The 21829-nt window shown below is 34.8% G+C and overlaps 1 protein-coding gene across 1 annotated transcript; it reads right to left on the bottom strand.

Moving 5' to 3' along the window:
• Positions 1-767: 767 nt before the first annotated feature.
• On the bottom strand, positions 768-20487 carry LOC143684111 (arylacetamide deacetylase-like). Its single transcript, XM_077160801.1, has 5 exons — positions 20326-20487; positions 16651-16873; positions 6400-6469; positions 3540-3711; positions 768-1493 (listed from the first exon to the last, which is right to left on the bottom strand). The coding sequence occupies exons 1-5, from the start codon at positions 20461-20463 to the stop codon at positions 897-899; spliced, it is 1200 nt and encodes a 399-aa protein (XP_077016916.1). The 5' UTR covers positions 20464-20487; the 3' UTR covers positions 768-896.
• Positions 20488-21829: the final 1342 nt, after the last annotated feature.

Genomic DNA, 21829 nt, shown 5'->3' with positions numbered 1-21829 from the left:
TCATCCTTTCACTGTCAGCCCAGTTAAGGCATTGAATTTAAGGTGAGTCTCTTGTAGACAGCATAAAATTGGTTCATACATTTTATCCTTTCTGCCAATCTCCCCCTTTTGACTGGAGAGCTTAGTCCATTTAACATTTAAATTCTCCTGCTTTTTTTGCTGTTTTATCTTTGTAAGTCATACTTTTTGACTGTTTCATTAATGCCTTCTTTCATAATTATTTGAATTTTTGTATTGTGCCATTTTGAGTCTCTCATTGTTTTCTGAATATATTTGTCATATATTTTCTTTTTGGTTATCATGGAGTTAAATTTAATACACTAGGTTTGTAATTACCATATTTGATTTGAGGTCAAATTAACTTTTGTAAAAAGTTCCATGGTGATTTCTCTTATTACATAGTTAACACTTGAGAACTGAATTCTAGATGAACTGCACAGAAGATGACATGTGCCAATGAAATGGCATTGTCCTGAGGCAACTTTTTGAAAAGAGTTGCCATTCAACTCATATTATTGATTAGGAATGTTTCAGACCCTAAAGGTACGTTGATGAAAACCTTGGCAATACCCAGGCAGGTGATATTTGCTGACATTGATCCTCTTTCAATTGCAAACAGTGGTCATCACACAAGAAAGTGTATACAAGAAATAAGATATCAATAACTGTAAGATTAATGGTTTAAGATGAAAAAAATCTAATGAAATAGCAGAATGGAATGAAATCTATCAGAGCAAGAAAGAAAAACAGAAAAGCGACTGATTTGTGATAAGATTTATTATGCATATGTTGACCTTAAGTAGACCATTTCCAACAGAAACCAATTTTTAACATCTGGATTTTATGAAGTTTTCAGATTTGTTTATTTTTAAAATATGTACTTCATAAACTTTTTACTACAGATTTTCATTTAGCCAACTAATGTACTGATTAAACTCCCTTTTGCCAATTTTAAATGTCAGAAAGGCAAGTACTCCATGGAATCCATCCTCAACGTGGTTAAGGGTCACCTGGACTCCAGCATTCTGAAGCCGGGTGACATACATGAGTCCATCATCTCTTAAAACGTCATATTGACAAGTCATGACATAGGTCGGGGGTAAACCACGTAATTTGTTGTCCTCAGCAAGAAGGGGTGCAGCTCTCACATCTAGGAATCCTGGATATTTTTTAGCCAACTCAGAACTACCATAAGTTGGATTCTTATAAACATGTCCTTTCTTAAACCTCTCAGGGAGCAAGGAGCTCCAGTTAGCAAACTGGAGCAAATGACTTGATTCCACAGGTACATGTTGGTTGGAATGCATGGCTTTTTCAAGGGATCTGTCTGTAGTAAAATATTCACTCCAGAGTCTGACCGTGAGTGATTTAGTCAGGATTGGAAAATGTGAATTTTCTTGATATGATGGTGAAGCTAGATCAAGAGGCTGAAGGGCAGGATAAATTAAACACTGAATCTTGAGTTTGATCTTGACATCTGGGTCATCTAAGAGCTGAAAAATAATTAAGATAACTTTTATAAATTATTTTCCTTTTAAAACAATAAATTACAGTAACAAGATCATCCATATATAAATTCATAATCTCAAAAAGAATCTAGTAGCAGAAATATAACATCTCAAAAAATATCTAAATATTTAAAATGGGCTTCTAGAATTATATGCTTCATAATTAAAGGATACTTTTAATTGAAGGCAAAATGGCTTTATTGTTCTTCTCTTCCAATACTTCAAAAGGATCTAAAACTTCTTAGAAAATTATGGTCCTACCCTCCCTAACAAGAAATCACAACTAGAAGTCCATAAACTTGAATATTTTTCCCCCTCTCTTTACTTCATATAAGAATTTCTTTAAATGCCCTAGTATACCAGTAGGCTGTGCCTTGGCAAGAAAGGATCACTCATAGGGTTTCTGACTTGACGCTGATGATAAAGAGACATGTTTGATTTTCAGCAATTTGGACAGGCTCTCTGTGTGAAAGATTCTGTTAGCTTCATCCTTACCTGTATCAGACCTAATGTGCTAATACTTATAAAGATCAGTATCTGCAAAAAAACACCAAAGTGGACAAAAATTTTGATCCATAAGTTGGAACGAAATCTTAAAAAATATTTGAATGTTTGCAAACATGTACAATATTTTAAAGAGCAGATTTGCAAGTGTTTCAAAGTATATAATATACTGTTAAAGATGTATTTAACTTTCACAGAAAAATGGAGATACTATTGACTATAACCCCAAGTACTTTACAAATAGTGATATTTTCTCCACATGTTTAACTTTAGAGTTCAAGATAGACCCTTTTGGACATTTTGAAGATTACTTGTAAGGATCATAAAAGGCTACCTGGTATTTTTACATAAAAGAAGTTATCTGACCCTCACAACAACTCTGTAAAGTTGAAAGGGTTTGTTTACCTCTTACCTGAGTCAATTGATGGTTACAATATCATCACATCTAGAAATTACTTCATTTAACGAAAATGCAGGTGTCCTAGTGTTTAATCAAGTGCACTTTCAGCTACATCATAGGATTCGTAGCAATGGTAAGATGTTTACATCTGAGAAGGTTCAAAAATATGTTCTATGCCATGATTGGAACAAAGCCCAACAATACCATTTCATCTTGAGAATATTGTCCAAAGACTTTAGAGACCAAAATATTTTTTGGTGTAAAAAAATGTATAAATAAATATAACCAAGAAATAAATCACTCCAATTAAAAAAAGAACTTGCTCTAAATCCTTGGTGAATGATTAGTCTCAACTAATAAAATCCAAACTTCTGTACCTGTGGCTATGGTTCAGGGTAGTGTAACCCTGGCTCCCTCTACCCATGGGTAAACTTTCTAGGTCTTAAACAATCAGTGTTTTTGTTCCTAAAAAAATAAAACCCATTTTACATATAATCTGAGATGAAAAGTGCTGTATGTTATTATTCTAATACTGCCATTATGAAAATAGCAGATAAAAACATCTGATTTTACCTGGGCAAAAAAGAAAAAGGAAATCTTTGAACACTTTGTATTTCTTCCTCCTGGTAGACTTTGCAAGTAACACAGAAATATTTGAATTTTTTGATAAGTTTTCTAAAATTAGAATATTATTCCAGCAGTAGAAGAATTTATAGAATGCTCAGAAAGCTCCATTGAAGATTATTGAATCCATCTGGTCCTCTATTAGACTGATGAGGTTATACTCTGAGCTCATATATTCTATCATTCAACTGATTATTATTTTACTGACATATAAATAATTTTAATATTATTTAACTGACATATATATAATTTTTAACAAATAGATTTAGATCAATTTGAACCTATTCTGTGTAGAGAATTATCATTACATTAAGAAAGAAACAAAAATCCATGACAGGATTGGGTCATTTTAATATTTAAAAGATTCTTTTCAATATTTTCTTTAGTATTTACAAAAATAGTTACTATACTTAAATTTACATTTATATTTTAATATATGTATTGAATAAGTTTTTAAGTAGATGATCGAAAAAAAACACACACACAAATGGCAAGCATCATACCTGTTGCACCACTGCTGCAGCTAAATTCCCCCCAGCACTATCTCCGGAAACACCTATTCTCTCAGGATTCACACCATATTCTGCAAGAACCTTTTTGCGTAAGAACCACTTTAGGGAATTATATACATCTTCAAACTGAACTGGGAAATGATACTTAGGTGCTAGTCTGTAACTGTGGAGAGAAAACACATTTTTTTGTCATTTACTTTTTTTTTTTTTTTTTACCTTTCTACAGCATAGACACATCCTGGAAGAGCACATATCACAAGTGTACAACTGTATTAATTTTACAACTGAACACAGGCATATCACCAGCACCCAGATCATCAATAGAGTATTATCAGCACCCTAGAAACCTCCTTCATCCTCCCATCCAGTAGCTCCCCCAAACCATGAAATATCCACTAACTTTACTTATAACACAGATGAATCTTGAACATTTTGTCCTTTAAATAAATAGAATCATACAGCATGTGCTCCCTTGTGCCCCCTTTGTTTGCTTGACATTATCTTACTGATTCTCGTCCACATTGCTGCATGTACGTCTATTTCTGTAAGGTCTCCATTGTGTCAAAACATCACAGTTCATCCATTGATTAAAATGCTGATGTTTGAAGTCCTGGACTTTCACAAGCAGAGCTGCCATGAATATTCACGTGCATGTGCTTTTGATGAGCCTAGGTATGCATTTCTGCTGACATAGATCTGTAAGTGCTATTGCTGGGAACAGAATTATGCATATATGCTTAGCTTTAGTGAATATTTCCAAAGAGTTTTTCAAAACACCAAATTTATTCTTAAATTTACAGCGTATGTACTTTCTAGGAAAGTACTACAAATCCTCATCAACACTTGGTGCTTGATGTCTTTTTATTTTCTCCATAATATTGAAAACAGTGATTTTTCCTATTTGTTTTAATTTATGTTCTCTTGATGTAAAGTAATTTTTTATGTTTATGGGCCATTAGGTTATTCCTTTTTATGAGTTGTTTTTCCAATGCGTTCACCTATATCATTCACAAAAGATACAAGGCATTCATTTAAAGTGTCTAAATCAGTGGTCTTGCATATATATTCAGAGTTGTGCAACCATTACCACAATCAATTTTAGAACATTTTCATCACCTCCAGAAAGAAATCCTGTAATGTTTCTTTTTTTAAAAGAAAAAGATTGGTGGCCTCCTCTCTAGCTTAAGCGACCACTAATCTACATTTTGCCTCCATAGATTTATCTATTCTGGACATTCATATAATGGAATCATACCATAGTGGTCTTTTGTAATTGACTTCTTTCACCTGGCATGATATTTCAAAGGTTTATTCTTATATAGCATTCCTATTCATTGGCAAATATTTGATTGTATAGAATCATCCATTCATTAGTTAATGAACATTTTAGTTGTTACTGCTTTTGGGGTATTACAAAAATGCTGCTATGAACAATTGTCTACATGTTTTTTTATATGGACGTATGTTTTCATTTCTTTTGGATGTAAACCTTGGAGTTGAATGGCTGGATTAAAGAGTTGCTCTATGTTTAGGTTTTTGAGAATGTGCCAAACTGTTTTTATAGTGATAGCAACATTTTATATTCTCACCGGCAGTATGAAATATTCCAATTTCTCCATGTCCTCGCCTACACTTGTTATTACCTGTTTTTCATTACGGATATCTTAGGTGGTGTGAATAAATCTCGTTTTGATTTTGGGTTGCTTTTTCATAATGATTAATGATGTTGAGCATATTTTCACGTGCTTGTTGACCATCTTAATTTTAATGTTGTCAAAATTATCCATATTTTTATGGAGTTCAATAATTTATCATTAATATAAGTAAATAAAAGTATATTCACAGGCAAGGCATGTGCTTGCATACAAATTTTAAAGTATATTTATTGTTTATTTACATGTGATTTATTGGTCATTTGATGACCCAAACACAGGTTTATGTCGTATAATGCCATTTGACTTGTCATCTTCAGAAAAACCATCTTTAAAAAATAAAGTTGGTTTCTGGTGCCTGCCCATGCACAAAAGGTAAATAAATACATAAAAATTAAAGTTGAAATGCAAAATAGCATGAGAGTAGGTTTTCTGCTTACCTTTTTCAATGTTATTCTGTCTAATTTTATATTTATTATTCATCACTTACAATCAAATCTTGAGCATGACTTTGCTACAACTTTATAGTAATGATTAACTTGACAAATGGTCCTAGCAATTTTTTTTTTGTAACTTTTCCTACATTTTCTGAAGTGTAAGTCTGAGCCTGCAACTCTCAAGCTCATCTTCCTAGCAACTCCCTCCATTGTGATTCTCTACCTAAGCGTTCTTTCCTAACACTCTATTATTCACTATTTGAAACTAACATACTGGTTTTGCCTATTGTTTAATTTGGTAATAAACATTAATAATTCAGACTTATCAAATGACCAACTTTAGGACAAGACCATTTCAGAAATGTTACCACTTAATCTTCACCAGCCCCTGAGGTAGGAATTATTTATGATTCATTTTAATAAAGGATCCTCTGACTCCAGAGCATTCTTAGAGATAATGTAAATGTACGGTGGAGATGAAATTCACTAAAAATAATTATGCCCACTAGATGATATTGTTTTCATTTATGAGGAAATTCTTTTTTTCTTTTATACTTCATTCCTCAACCACACACATACACTTATACATACACAGAGGTTTTATTCTTTGAATCCAACCAGTACAGGCTCACACTTTACTTTCCATTGCCTGGTGAGTATCATCAGAAAAACATTTTTGAATAAAAACATACAGCCAACAAAGTGGAAAGACTCATTGTATGTAAGGCATCAGGTTTGAAAACAAAACAACACAGCTCTTACTTCGTTGATATGACAACAGCATCAAGTCTGTCTGCTGTCCATCTTGACAGCTGGTCGTATATATTTAAAGCTGAAAGAAAAGCAGGATATTAATGAGAAAGGACAAATAAAGAGATATATTTTTCGTTCACAGATATTCTGCTGTACATGTTATATATTTCTGCAATTCTCCACCTGCTCCACATTAAAAATGTGAAAGAGACAAATTTAACATTTATCCATGAGTAAATACCCAACTGCAATTCAACAGAATTTGAGTTGCTCAGTTAACCTTCTGATTGTCCTTTTTTCCTTATCTCTTTTCTTGTGAACATTTCCTCATTTGTCATTCTAAACAAGCCTCACTTTTTACAAGCTAACTCAACTCCCATACTGGAGGAAATATTGATTTGTGTCTTTGTTAGGAAATGGGGATCACAAAGGTGAAAAAACAAGTTCTTGATTCGACCAGTATCAAGTCTAGATGTGTGAGCCAAGGAGGTATAGAAGGAACTGTGACAATACAGAATGACCACCTATGGATGAATGAGAGAAATAGAAAAACCTTCCAAAAATAAGTGCATTAGAATTATACTTCCTTAACGTATGGATGACACAAAAATTGGACCACCTTTACTTGCTGCTTGTGGTAGTTAGATTCTGGCATCAATTTGACTAGGTAAAGGTGCTTTGGTTCTATTGCTGTGAATATGAGTCAATGGCATGTGAACTTCATCTCTTTCTGATTGCATCTGCAGTCTACTAGGAGGTATTCCTGCTGCAGTGAATGATGTTTGATTTAATTGGCTGGGCATTAATAAGAAACTCAATGTAGCATAGCACAAGTGGCTCAGCATACCTCTTCTCAGCTCTCACAGCTCAGCCCAGGCCTTTGGAGATGGAGAAAAAATCACACCCAGGAAAGTTGTTGGAACCCAGAGGCCTGGAGAGAAGGCCAGTAGAGATCAACTTGTGCCTTCCCACATAAGAAAGAGCCTCAGCTGAAAGTTAGCTGCCTTTCCTCTGAAGAACCAATGAAATAAATCCCTTTTATTAAAAGCCAATAAGTCTCTGATATGTTGCATTCTGGCAGCTAGCAAACAAGAACAAACTCTTATCGCAACTACCATTGTAAAAATATATTTAGCTGAGACAGGTCCTTACCTCTTCTTCTCTTCTCTAGGGTGAAGATGTGAAGTTCTTCTCATCCAATTCTGACCTTTCTATTCATATCCAATGCTCTGAATCTTCTTCCCTCCTCTTTCCTTTGGATCATTACTCTATCAGTCAACACTCCCAGTCCAACCATCCCTCTAACATATATCTATTTATTGCCTTCGTATCCTTCTGTCTACCAATTTGTCCTTGTCTCTCCTATATAATAAAACAAAATAATAAGCTCTTGCATAACTCTCCTTTCAATCTATCTTTTTTTTGCTTATTCTTCACCATTAAGACACTTTAAAGCCAAAAATCATTCTTTCCATTTACTACACTTCTCACTTTTTGTTAGCTGAATTATTTTTCTATATGAAACATTCTATTGAATCTCAACATTCAAGAGGTATATTTCCACCCTTATCTAAACTTGCATCTCTATGCCTAATGGTACTTTTAATTGTTACCTTTTCTTGAGACTATCATGTTCTTTGAGTTCCTTTTCATTTTATTATTGCTTTAAGTGATTCTTCTCAGTGCTTTGCTGGTACTTATTCATCCACTCACCTCATGTCTGCATTCCTCAAGGATAAGGCATCAACTTGCTAGTCATCTTGAAGGAGATAAGACAATCACCTTTGATATTTCTTTCTCTCCCCCTCTGCTTCCCACTTCTCTCTTTCTCAATATCCCCTAACTTTCCACTCATTTGGAAACTTTTGCTTAATTTCAAGTCTGTAATATTTCTTATCTAGACTAATTTATTATTCCCCTCTGAAGTTCAGAGTTCTTATCATAGTCCCCAATTCAACCTCCATAACCTCATTCAATCAATATTCCATCCATCTGAGGTAGACGAATGAATTACCAAGGACTCTGGGAACCAAAAGGTTTAGATAATTTTCTCAGAGTCATACAATTGAACCTTTATCACAGTTTTTCCACTCCCTATTTCTACTGTAATTCTATACTTCAAAACATCTACCACTCAGGGCTCCTTCCTCTGTACCCCCAAGAAAATAAGGAAAGAAGTTTGCAGCCTGCACTCCTGATCCTGATAACTCTGATCTATTATTTTCTATACTTAACACTTGATACCATGGACTCAAAGCAAAAACAAACAGAATAAAGAATCTCAGAGAAAAAAAGAAGATGACTATACTTTCTGCTGGGGATGAAATATGGCAAATACTATGCAATTTTAGAAATTTTCCTTATTCTCAGGGCAAGAATCAAATGAAGAGCTGAAACAATCTGTTCAGTGAAAGTCAAACAATACTAATGACCTAGATTAGTTGAACCAAGTGCCAAAAAAGAGCCTTAACACAAAGCCATTCAACAATAAAACCCTAGCCAAGAGAGAGAGAAACTAACCTTCTGAGTAAATTCATTTACATAATCAGATGCCTAGACATCAGCAAAAAATAACAATCCAGACTAAGAAACAGAAAGATAAAGCCCAGTCAAAGGAACATATTAAAACTTTGGAGAGACATAGAATTTGAAACAATCAATGAAAGATATTCAAGTAAATCTCCAAAATCGATTCAAGGAGATGAAGGAAAATATGGCTAAAGAGATAAAGTATATTAAGAAGACCCTGGGTGAGCATAAAGAAGAATTAGAAAGTATGAAAAGAAACATAACATAAATTATAGGAATGAAAGACTCAACAGAAGAGATTAAAAATACCTAGAGGAATACAACAGTAAATTTGAACAGGCAAAAGAAGGAATTATTGAAATAGAAAATAGGATATTCAAAATCTTACAGACAGAAGAACAGATAGAGAAAGTAATGGGAAATGTTGAGTAGGATTTCAGAGATTTAAGAGACAGTAACAAGTACTTATGGGTATCCCAGAAAGAGAAGAAAATGGAGAGGGGACAGAAAGAATATTTGAAGAAATAATGGCTGAAAATTACCCAACTCTTATGAAGGGCATAAATATACATGTCCAAGAATCACAACATACCTCAAACAAAATAAACCCTTATAGATATACTCCATGACACACACTAATCAGAATCCAAGATGCAAAAAATAAAGAGAGAATTCTGAAAGCACAAGAGAAAAGCCATTCGTCACATACAAGGGATCATCAATTAGACTATGTGCCAATTTCTCAACAGAAAACCAGAGGTGAAAATACAGTGGTGTGATATATTTAAGGTACTGAGAAAGAAAAACTACCAGACAATAATTATTTACCCAGAAAAACTGTCCTTCAAAAGTGAAAGAGAGTTTAAAATATTCACAGAAAAACAATCTGAGAGAATTCTTCAACAGGAAACTAGCCTTATAAGAAATACAAAATGGGGTTCTGCATGCTGAAAGAAAGAGGAGAAGGAGGCTTGAAAGAGAATGCAAAAATGAAGATTTTCAGAAAGGGTAACTAAAAAGAGAAAAAAATAAGATATGACACATAACAACCTAAGGTTAAAATGGTTGAAATGAGGATCACCTGCACAGTAAACCAATGAAAGATCAAGGAATACACTTCCTAATCAAAATGCACACATGGACAGAATGCATAAAAAAATATGATTCATCTATATGCTGTCTACAAAGACCCACATTAAATCCATGGGCACAAATAAGTTTAAAGTGAAATATTGGATAAAAGATATTCCACACAAGTAGGAGCGAAATACTAATATTTCTATTCAGTCTAATAGACTGAAATTATACAAAGCACATTTTCTGACCATAATGGAATAAAGCTGGAAATTAACATGAGGAGGAGAACCACAATATTCAAAAATATATGGAAGCTAAACAAAACACCCTTTTCTAAAAATATATATATTTTAAAGAACTATCCACACACATACGGTCTGACATTATTATACAATCAATGCTTCAAAATATCATCACATAGTTGTGAATTCTTCACCATGATCATTTTTACAGCATTCACATCACTCCAGAAAAAGGAAAAAAAGGGACTCATACATCCCATTTCCCTTAGCTCTTTCTCTGACAGACTACCAGTGTTTCAATCTACCCAATTTTTACCCTTCATCCCCCCCTTATTACTTATTTATTTTTTATCCTTATTTAATTTCTCATGTGTCCATATCCTGGATAAAAGGAGCATCAAACACAAGGTTTTCACAATCACACAGTCACATTATAAAAGCTATATAGTTATACAGTCTTCATCAAGTATCATGGCTACTGGGACACAGTTCAGTAGTTTCAGGTACTTCCCTCTAGACACTGCAATACACCATAAACTCAAAAGGGATATCTATATAATGCATAAGAATAACCTCCACGATAATCTCTCAAGTCTATTTGAATTCTATAAGCCACTGTAAATTTATTTTGTCTCATTTCTCTATTCCCTCTTTTGGTCAGGAAGGCTTCCTCATTCCCATGATGCAAATCATGACTCATCCTGAGAAATCATGTTGCACAGGGTCAGGGAGGTTTACACCCCAAAAAGCCATGTCCTTCTTAGGAGAAAGACAGTGACTTCAACTGCCAAGTTGGCTTAGAGCAAGAGGTCACAACTGAGCAACAAAAGAGGTTCTCTGGGGATGAATTTTAGGTAAAATTATTAGTAGACTTAGGTGCTCCTATGCACGAATAAGTCTCACAGGGTAAGGATAACACAAACAGAGGGTCAAAGAGAAAACTGCAAGTGTAATCATTAAATATCTTGAGAAAAATAAAATGAGATTACAACATATCAAAATTTATGGGATGTAGCACAAGCAGTGCTGAGAGGCAAATTTATAGCCCTAAAGACTACATTAAAAATAAGGAAATAGGTAAAATAAAATGCTAACTACACACCTAAGCAAACCAGAAAAATGAATGCAAACTATTCGCAAAGCAAACAGAAGGAAAGAAATAATAACAATTAGAGCAGAAATAAATGAAATCAAAAATAAAATAAACAGACAGAATCAACAAAATTAAACTTGCTTCCTTCAGAAAATCAGTAAAATTGACAAACCCTTAGCTAGAAGGTACAAATAAAATCATAAATGAGAGGGTTGCATTGCAAGTGACCTCATTGAAATAAAAAGGATCAAAGTAGGATACTATGAACAACTACATGCCAAGAAATTAGACAACTTAGATGACTTAAAAGTTGCTTGAAACATATGAACAACCTACACTGACTCTAAAAGAAACAGAAGGACTCCACAGACCAATTCCAAGGGAAGAGATGGAATCACCCATCAAAAACCTCTCAACAAAGAAAGACTTTATTTTGTTTCATTTCTCTCTCCCCTCTTTTGGTCAAGAAGGCTTTCTCATTTGATGATACTTCATTCTGGCTCATTCCCTGGAGTAGGTCCCACAGTGCCAGAGAGATGTGCACCCCTGGGAGTCATGACCAGATGGCTTCACAGGGGAATTCTATCAATCATTCCAGGAAAAATTCCCAGCACTCCAAGAAGAATCAAACTCTTCTGAAAATGGAAGAGGAGGGAACACTACAGGACTCATTTCATGAAGTGAACATCACCATAATACTAAAGCCAGAAAAAGATACTACAAGAAAAGAAAATTACAGATCTATTTCTCCCTGAATATAGGTGCAAAAATCCCAAAAAAATACTTACAGGTCAAATCCAACAGTGCATTAAAAAAATGCACACCATGATTTAATTCCAGGTTTAATTCCAGGTATGCAAGGGTGGGTCAAGAAATCTATTAGTTTACTGATTGTATATGTAGAATGGAATGATTTCTAAATGTTTTGTTAGTTAATTTTTTTAATTAATAAAAAAAGAAATCTATTAGTGTAATATACATTAACAAATAGAAGAAGGGAAAAAAATGATCATCTCACTTGGTGCCTTAAGGTAATCTGACAAAATACAAATCCTTCCTTGAGAAAAACAACTCAACGTTAGGAACACAAGGAGACTTCCTCAACATGATTAAGGGCATATATGAAAAATTCATCACTAACAATGTGCTCAATAGCCAAAACAGAAAGCATTCCCTCTAAGATGTGGAACCAGACAAGGATGCCCACTGTCACCACTATTATTCCACATTCTGCTAGAACTTCTAGCCAGACCAGTTAGGTAAGCAAAGAAATAAAAGAAATTCAATTGAGAAAGGAAGAAGTATAATTTCACTATTGCAGATGACATGATCTTATATATAGTAGCAAACAATCAACATAATGGTACTAGATAATTAATGAGTCCAGCGAAGTGGTGGGATACAACTTCAATACACAAAAATCAGTAGTGTTTTTGTATGCTACTAATGAGCAATCTGAGTTGAAAATCAAGAAAAAACTTCATTTTACAATGGTAATTAAAACAATCAAGTATTTAGAAATAAATTTGACTGCAGGGGTAAAGGGGATGAACAAAGAAAGATAGAAAACATTGCTAAAAGAAATAAAAAAGACCTAAATAAAAGGAAAGACATTCTGTGTTCATGGATTGGAAGGCTAAATATTACTAAGATATCAATTCTACAAAACTGATTTACATATTCCACACAATCTAAATAAAAATTCCAAAAGCCTGATTGTAGAAATGGAAATGCTAATTATCAACATTATTTGGAAAAGTAAGGGGACCCCAAATAGACAATAACATTTTGAAAAAGAAGAATGAAGTTGGAGATATCACAGTTTCTGACTTCTAAGCATCTGACAAAATTACAGTGGTCAAAGAGAGTTATATGGGCATGAAGATAGATATGTTAAACAATGGAATTGAATTGAGAGTTCTGAAATAGATCCTCACGTCTATGGTCATTGATACATGAAAAGACTGCCAAGTCCACTTAACTGGGACTGAACAATTTCTTCAACAAATGAGGCTGGGAGAACTGGATATTCACATGCAAAAGAATGGAAGAGGAAACCTATCTCACACCACATACAAAAATTTACTCAAAATGGATCAAAGATTTAAACATAAGAGAAAGGAACATAAAATCCTAGAAGAAGAAGTAAGGAAGCATTTTCAAGATCTTGTGATAGGCAATGGATTCTTAGCCTTTAAACCTAAAGCACAAACAAGAAAAGAAAAAAATTAGTAAGTGGGACCTCCTCAAAATTAGATATTTTGGAGCTTCAAAGTACTTTGTCAAAAAAGTAAAAATGTAGCCTACTCAATGAGACAAAATATTTGGAAACCACATATCCAATCTCCAGAACATATAAAGGAATCCTACAATTTAGAATAAGAAGACCAAAAAATCAATTAAAAAATGGACAAAAGACTTGAATAGACATTGATCCAAAGATGAAATTCAAATGGCCAGAAAGCATATGAAAAAGGTGATCAAAACATCACCAGCTATTAGGAAAATGCAAATCAAAACCAAACGGATGTATCATTTTCTACCTACTAGAATGGCCACTATTAAAAAAAAATCAGAAAACTACAGGTATTGGAGAATATATGGAGAAATAGGAACACTCCTTCACTGCTGGTGGGAATATAAGAAAGTGCATCCTCTGTGGAAAATGGTTTGGCAGTTCCTCAGGCAGCTGACTGTAGAATTGCCATATGATCCAGCAATTGTGCTACTAGCTATATACCCAGAAGAACTGAAAGCAGAGTCTGAAACAGACTTTTTCTCATTAATGTTCATAACTGCATTATTTACAATTGCCAAAAGATGGAAACAACCCAAGTGTCCAACAACAACCCAAGTGTCGATCAAAAGGTAGTGTATATATAAGATGGAATATTTAGCCAGCTGTAGAAAGAAAAGAAATTTCAAAGCATGTGACAACACGGAGGAACCTTGAGGTCATTATGTTACATGAAATAAGCCAGACTCTGAAGGACCAATGTTGTGTGACCTCACTGATAAGAACTAATTGCAATAACCAAACTCATAGCATTAGAATATAGAATATAAGTTAACTAGAGATAGAATGGGTAGATAATGGGGAACTGATGCTTAATTTGTGCAGATGTCCATTTATGTGATTATAAAGGTTTGGAAATGGATAGTGGTGATGGTAGTATGTTGTTGGAATTATGCGTGTGGTTGAAAAGGGAAGTTTTGAGTTCTGTTTGTCTCTAGAAGGAAAGATAGAGGATAAAGCATGGGACTGTGTAATACAGCGAACCTCAATTGTGGATGATGACTGTGGGTATAGCACAAATAAGAGAATGTTCTTTCATGAATTAAAACAAACATGCATCACTATTGCAAGGTGCTAATGATAGGGTGGCAGGTGGGAAAATACATTAGTCTAAACTGGATGATGCTTAACAGTTATATTTTAATATCCTTTCATCAGTTATAACAAAGGTACTACACCAATGCAAAGCATCAGCAATAGGTGAGTATATGGGAACACTATTTTTTGGCTTGACTTTTATGTAAAGATATGACCTCTCAAATTAAATGATAAAAGAAGAATAATTTAAAAAACAAAACAACATATGCTAAGTGAAGGAAACCAGACCCAAAATACTGTGTATGGTATGAATCCATTGTATAAAATGCAAATATACATAAATCTATAGAACTAGAGTTAGATTAGTTGTTATGTAGGGCTCAGGAAGGAGAGAGGGATTGAGAGGTGACTGCTAAGGGATATGGAGTATTTCTTAAATGTTCTAAAATTGATCATGGTGTGTTACTCAGATGTGGCCTCAGTGTCTCTAAGTCCAACTCTGCAAGTGAAATCATTGCTCTTTGTGCTATGTGGGACATGACATGCAGGGGTGAACGTCTCCCTAGTGACGTGAGAGAAGACTCCCAGAGATGTATCCAGACCTGACACCATGGGATCAACAATTCCATCCTGACCGAAAGGGGGAAAAAGTGTAATTAATAAAGTATTAGTGGCAGAGAGCATTTAAAAGGAGTTGAGAGGCTACTCTGGAGGTTGTTCTTATACAAGGTTTCGGAAGACCTTGCTACCTATTGTAACCTGCCAACCCCCCACCAGGACCATTCCAGCCAATCCTAAAGAACACCTAGGGCAATATTTAAGATTCCACAAGGGTTCCAGGCACTACAGTAACTTTCCAGAAACCTACAACCTCCAGAGGGGTACCTGGTCGAGACAAGTCCTGAAACTCCAGAACATCACATAGTTCCACCTTTCTACCCCATATAATTGACAGACTTTTCCAATATCAAAAATTTGGAATGGCCATAGCTCAAACAAGCCCAAAGAGAGGTGTGGAAAGAACAAAGTTGATAGTGGAATTATACATAGAAGATAGGACTTAACAAATGAATATGAATGCGGAATCATTAAATTGACATCTCTTTTAGTCTCCAGTGTTTTAGAGCAGCTAGAAGTTAAACCTAAAATTGTGAAATTGTAATCCATGTCAAACTCTGAAATATGTTCTACAACTATTTGTGGTGCTGTGCTTTGAAATTCATAGCTTTTTGTATTATGTTACTGTTCACAAAAAAAGAAGGAAAAAAAGTTGACTGTGGTGATAAAAATGTATTTAAGTCCTTTGGCCTCCTGTATTCTGAAGCAGCTAGAAGGAAAAATATGAAGGATCATATGGTAACCCATGACAAACTATGATATCTGTCCTGTAACCACTTGTTGAAGAATGATTTGAAAAGTACTGATTTTTATTTTTCTAGTTCATAAATATGTTATAATTATGCAATAAAAAGTTAAAACCGATAGTGGTGATGAATGCACAACTATGTGTCATACTAGACTACTAATTGTACACTTTGGATGGATTTATGGTATGGGAATACATACTAATAAGACAGTTTTAAGAAAAATAGAAAGCAGGGATTTTGTCTGTTTGAAGATATATCCAAATTGCCTACACTGTTGCCTGACACAAAATAATTACGTGAAGAAATGAATGAACATTATACATCATCCTGCAACATCAACTGAAGAGAAAGAGTAAATACCAAGTTATGCTCTCTTAGAGTAATTGCAAAAATGAGACAACTTCAGTCTTCTCAACTCTACCAGGGCTGATGAGAAAAACACATATGGAATAGAGTGATTGGGACCTTCAAGGAAGAGTAAAATTTTTCAGGAGAACAAAGCAGACACTAATCACTGAGTAGAAGTCATTATATGCCTACCAAAGGCAGTATTTTCCTTTGTGATAGATACTTTGTACACTATCTCAGTGACCATGATTTTTTAAAGCATTCCCTTACCAGCACTTCCTGCACACCAGCCACCGCCATGGATGTAAAATATAGCCCTTCTTAGGGCTTCTGATTTCCGCTTTGGCACATATACACGGACAGGAATGTTGTTGAATGTCGTCTCAGTCACAGTGACAGTTTCATCAGAGGTTGGGGGAACTTCATCCAAGCCCATGAAGAATGAAAGGGAATCCACAAAATGGTTAAATCCCAGCAGCTCCACAACTGTAGCCTAAAAGCAAAATTCACACAGATCTAGAATTCAAATTCCAAATGTCAAAGAGACCTATAAACATATAATTTTTAATGTGCTCAAATGAAATGAATGAAATTCTTGCAACTGAATACTCTCTGGTCTTTTTGGAAGAATGAGGGCACACAGGCTATGTCTGCAGAGGTTACTAAGAGGAAGATTCACGTAGTCCTTATACTACAAAATTTGTAAGTTTCCCTCTAAGCATTAGGGTTACACAGATGAACAAGAAAAATGCTCTTCTCAAGAGACTGAGATGTTCACACCTGCATGTCATGTCCCACGTAGCACAGAGAGCAATGATTTCACTTGCAGACGTGGACTTAGAGATACTGGGTGCACATCTGAGCAACACACCACTATCAATTTTAGAACATTTAAGAAATACTCCATATCCCTTAGCAGTCACCTCTCAGTAGGAAGGACCGATAGGAAATTTACAAAGCAATATAAAGGCTAGTCTAGATCTCTGCACAAGGTACTTTAGGGGCAGACAGTGGGTGATTACAAAAACTAAGTACCTGGGAGTAACAAACTCGAAAAGAGTTTTCAAACGGGACGTACAATTTTCTCTAATGCTTGCAAGTAAGGCTTTTCTTCATATTTGGCCATTCGAATAATGGAAGGAAAAAAAAATTCTAGGTGGAGGAAGTGGTTTTGCTTAGAGATGGAGAGGTTCTTGAAACCTGGGAACTGCAGGGTCTGGCTATATGTGTCTGGGGCTTGAAGGAGGGGTAAGGAATGCATAAGAGAGTAAAAAAGGAACAGCTTACATGCCAGTTTCCTGTTCTTTCACCCTTTCAAAGTGAAAATTCTGTTCATTTTACAAATATTTATCTGAATAGTAACTAGTTGTTTAACATTTGAGGTAAGTACTATTGTCATATTCATTCTAGAGCTGATGAAAATAAATCAGCTAGAAAGTACATAGCTAGTGATATTTACCTGGATTCTAACCCTAGCAGGTTGATTCTTCATTTAACGTTCATACCATACTACTTCAATAAAATGTGTAAATAGATAGTCAGAGATTTAAAACCAAGACAATTCATGAACGAAAAAAAATATTTAAAATTTTATTTTTAATTTGTACCATTTAAGAGCTCTGAAAATATACCACATTCAAAAATGTAATAAAAGGCTAGCAGAGAAAAGGAAAATATGAAAAAATTAGAAATGTATTGAAGAAATTACATGTGTCTAAAGGAAAGGCCACCTTACGGCATTACATGACTAAAATAAAAGCTAAGTCATCTTATTGCATGTGCATGTGCATATTGAAATTGCTTACACATGCCTATACAAGTGTCTTCATTTCTTTGCTGTTAAAACAGATATTATGCAATGGTTTGGTTTAAACAACAGGCTTTATTGGCTCGCAGATTTGAGGCTAGAAGTCCAAAATTAAGGTGTCAGCAAGGTGATGCTTTCCCAAAACCTGTGGTATCCATTGTTCTTGGTCCTTGACCTTTCTCTCACATGGCAGTGCACATGGTGACCTCTCCTGGCTCTCCTTCTGGATTCCACTGACTTCCTGCTTTTTTCCAGAATTTTCTCTCTATGTGTCTCAATTTCATTCTTCTTATAAAAGCCTCCAGCAATAGATTAAGACATAACCTGATTCAACTAGGCCATAACTTCAATGAAATAATTTCATCAAAAGGTCCGTTTTACAATGGGCCCAAACCCACAGAAAAGGATTATGGTGTACATGTTCAACCCATCACAAGTTACCTATAACACAAGTTATCATTGACTCTCCCACCTTGAACAGCTGCTTGGGTGTTCTTCACTATTCTTTGAGCTTGAGCCTTGATTTCCGAAAAACCAGGATTTTTTCAGGAACTGAGGCTGGTGGCTGATGTTGGGAGGAACAAAATTTGTTTCCTCAGTAGTCCATTAGCATTCCACCCCCTTACAAACTTTCTGTTTCTTAATTTTCTGGCTTAACTAATCATTTTTTTTCTGTGGAACTTCATTGGATTTATTATTTAAGTTGCCTCTTTCTCAGGGAAAAGTGGAGCATTTTTGTCTTGGCATTGAGTATTCTCTAATTTACAAATTCTCTCCTTTTGATTAAGTAATTAGTCAATAGCAAGATCCAAGGAAAAAAAAATAGTCAAGGCCCTCTTCCAAATCATAGAGCAGAGAAGGTAAATAGGAGAACAATTATTTCCTTTTTAGAACCCTTAACAGTAAAAAATTATTGCCTTTTTAAAACCCATCAGTAGCTTTACATTGCACATAAAATCAAATAAAAATTCACTACCATTGCCCAAATGTATATCCTATTGCTCCAAGCCAAATTCCAGCACTCTCCTCATCACTGACAAACAATCCTACAGTTTCTTGAACTTGGTACTTTGCAGCTGGCACTTTTGCTCTTGCTGCTGTCTCTGCCTGGGAACTTTTTCAACACTGAAGGTGGCTGGTTCCTTTTCATTCTTCAGGTCTTCAAGCAGATATTTCCTCTTCAGGGAGGTTTTCTCTGACTACAAATACAGTAGCCTTGCCCCTGCCATTGGCAGCATAATTTTCTTTTCATTTTATTTAGCTCCTTCAAGGCATTCCTCGCAATCTGAGATCAATCATTCATTTAATTCTGATTTATCATTTTTCTCCACCTCTAGAATGTTTTCTGTGTTGTGACTGAGTCCTTCTTTCCCTACTAGAATTCAACAAAATTTGGAATTGTTGAATCATTAGAAATGAAAGATCAACCTATGAATTACAACATCTATCTGATGGAAATTCTAGAAAGAGATTATAGAAAAAAAAAGAGGAAGGAATAAAATACTCAAAGAAGTAATAAATAGTACTCCCAGAGTTACCTTGATGTGTAGCCACACCAAAGACTGAGCCAGGCCTGCTTTGCAGACCAGCACCAGAGGCTGTTCTTTCAGGTCACCAGTCACCATGACACCCCAGGGCTCCCCACTTCCATTCCTGCCTAAGATGCCTTCCAGGGTCCACCCTGGACTCGTGCCAACCAGCCTCCTTCAGAACTCTCTACATGCCCTGAGACTTTACCCTGAACCCTACATGACTGCATGAAGGTCTGTGACTAACACAGTGCACACACTTAGGTGATGGCTGATTTGCTTGTAAAATTTAAATACCAAACCACATCGAAATCAGGATTTCAAACCACTACATGATGACATTAATGCTACCTGAAGAAAGCATCTTTAGGAAAACTTACTCAGATGCCTCCTCACTTTTTCTTGCTTTTTCATGAAGCATGAATCTGATATTTAGAAGAGCAACAACAACCACCAAAGGCAAATTTTACCAGTATATAGACAAAGTAGGCAACACTTATTTAAATAGGTTAATCAATCAATTGTTAAAACAAAGCAGAACAGAGCACTTCCTCCTCCAGTTCAAATGGTTACATATGCACATCTGAATCCATACAGTTCCAAACTTACCACATTTGAAAAAATTGTCAGATATGTGTTCATCCACATGATTTTCCATGGCTCCTCAACATTGTCTGGAAGTGGTGTGTAAATATAATATGCTACAAGGACCCCCAAGATCAGAAGGTAGAAAGATTTCCTTCCCATGCTGCAATACCTCTGTTCCTTCTTCAGAGATAGAAAGTGAATGTACTTGGTTTGTGAGAATGCTGTGTTATAGCTGGGTGTTAAGCTCCACCCAGAGATATTATCTTAACTTCTTGCTGTCTTAGTTTTAGTATTGACATAATCACATTAAACTTTCATTGGTTATCCTGGAATAATCTTGTTTAATAGAAGTTCAAGGTTTAAGGAGTAACCTGAAACTTTGTCAAGTTCAGTCAACTACCAATCTTACTTTTATTCCAGTAAACAAGCATGCATTGGGCAATAACAGAATAAAGAATACTTTCATTCTAACATAGATATTCAAAGAAACTATCCAGGATATGGAATCTTTGTTCTAAAATTACTGTTAGTGTGTGGGAAAACAGAGGGTAATTTTTTGAAAAGTGTTGAGAGCATAGGAAACAAGAAAACCATGGTCTCTGCCCTTACAGAGTTGACATTATCTTGCAGGGCACAGAAAGGTTAACAATTAAGCCTGATAGTTTTTTATATAAAAACAAAGATGATAATGTTAGCAATCATACTAAACATGAGTTAATCATTTAAATTCTGACCCAAGTACTACACTAAATGATTTACATACATAATCAAAATAAGTCCAAATAAGAATTCTATGAAACATAGAATTACGTTTTTGTAAATGAGTGAAATGAGTTTGAAAAAGGTTAAATAATTTGGCCAAAATTATATAACTTTAAGTACTGGAGCCAGAAAAAGGAAGTACAAAGAAAACTTTTTTAAACAATTTTAATTTTTTCCATGATGTAGAATATGTACAATCCAGGATATTTGGAAACACAGAAAATAAAAAGAGAATAATAGTAATAAATTATCATCTCAATTTGCAGAGATCACCACTGTTTATATGATGCTATATTTCCTGCCATTATCTTTATGTAAACAAATACATAGATATATATTAATAGAAGTACATACCATTAGTCTTTGAGAAATTTTCTCATTTCTGACCCAATTAAAAGTCATAGGCTCTGTTCTGGTCTGAATCTGTTATGAACAATTGGTATTAAATATTCACCCTTAGTTGTGGCATCCTTTTGCTCTTACTTTCCTCACTATAGGTAGTGATGCCTTAATGCATTGCCTGAAATAAGATCAGATACTTGGCTCTTTTGGCTGCCATGCCAAAAGGGAATCTGTGAAATTGCCTCTGCCAATCACAGTAGTAAACACAATGCAATAGCACCTCAAACAACGTACTGTGGGACTGATGCCTGTCATCTGAGATCTCCTAACAGAGGGAACAGTATACCTTCCATCACCCCATACAATAGTCACATTCACCCAGTTCTTGAAGCCTCTCTCAATAAAGGTTGATTAACTATTG

The sequence above is a fragment of the Tamandua tetradactyla genome, chromosome 5 (assembly GCF_023851605.1).
Source record: "Tamandua tetradactyla isolate mTamTet1 chromosome 5, mTamTet1.pri, whole genome shotgun sequence".
NCBI classification, from domain to species: Eukaryota; Metazoa; Chordata; class Mammalia; order Pilosa; family Myrmecophagidae; genus Tamandua; species Tamandua tetradactyla.
The sequence above is the reverse complement of the archived record's forward strand: the minus strand, read 5'-3'. Positions and strand labels throughout refer to the sequence as shown.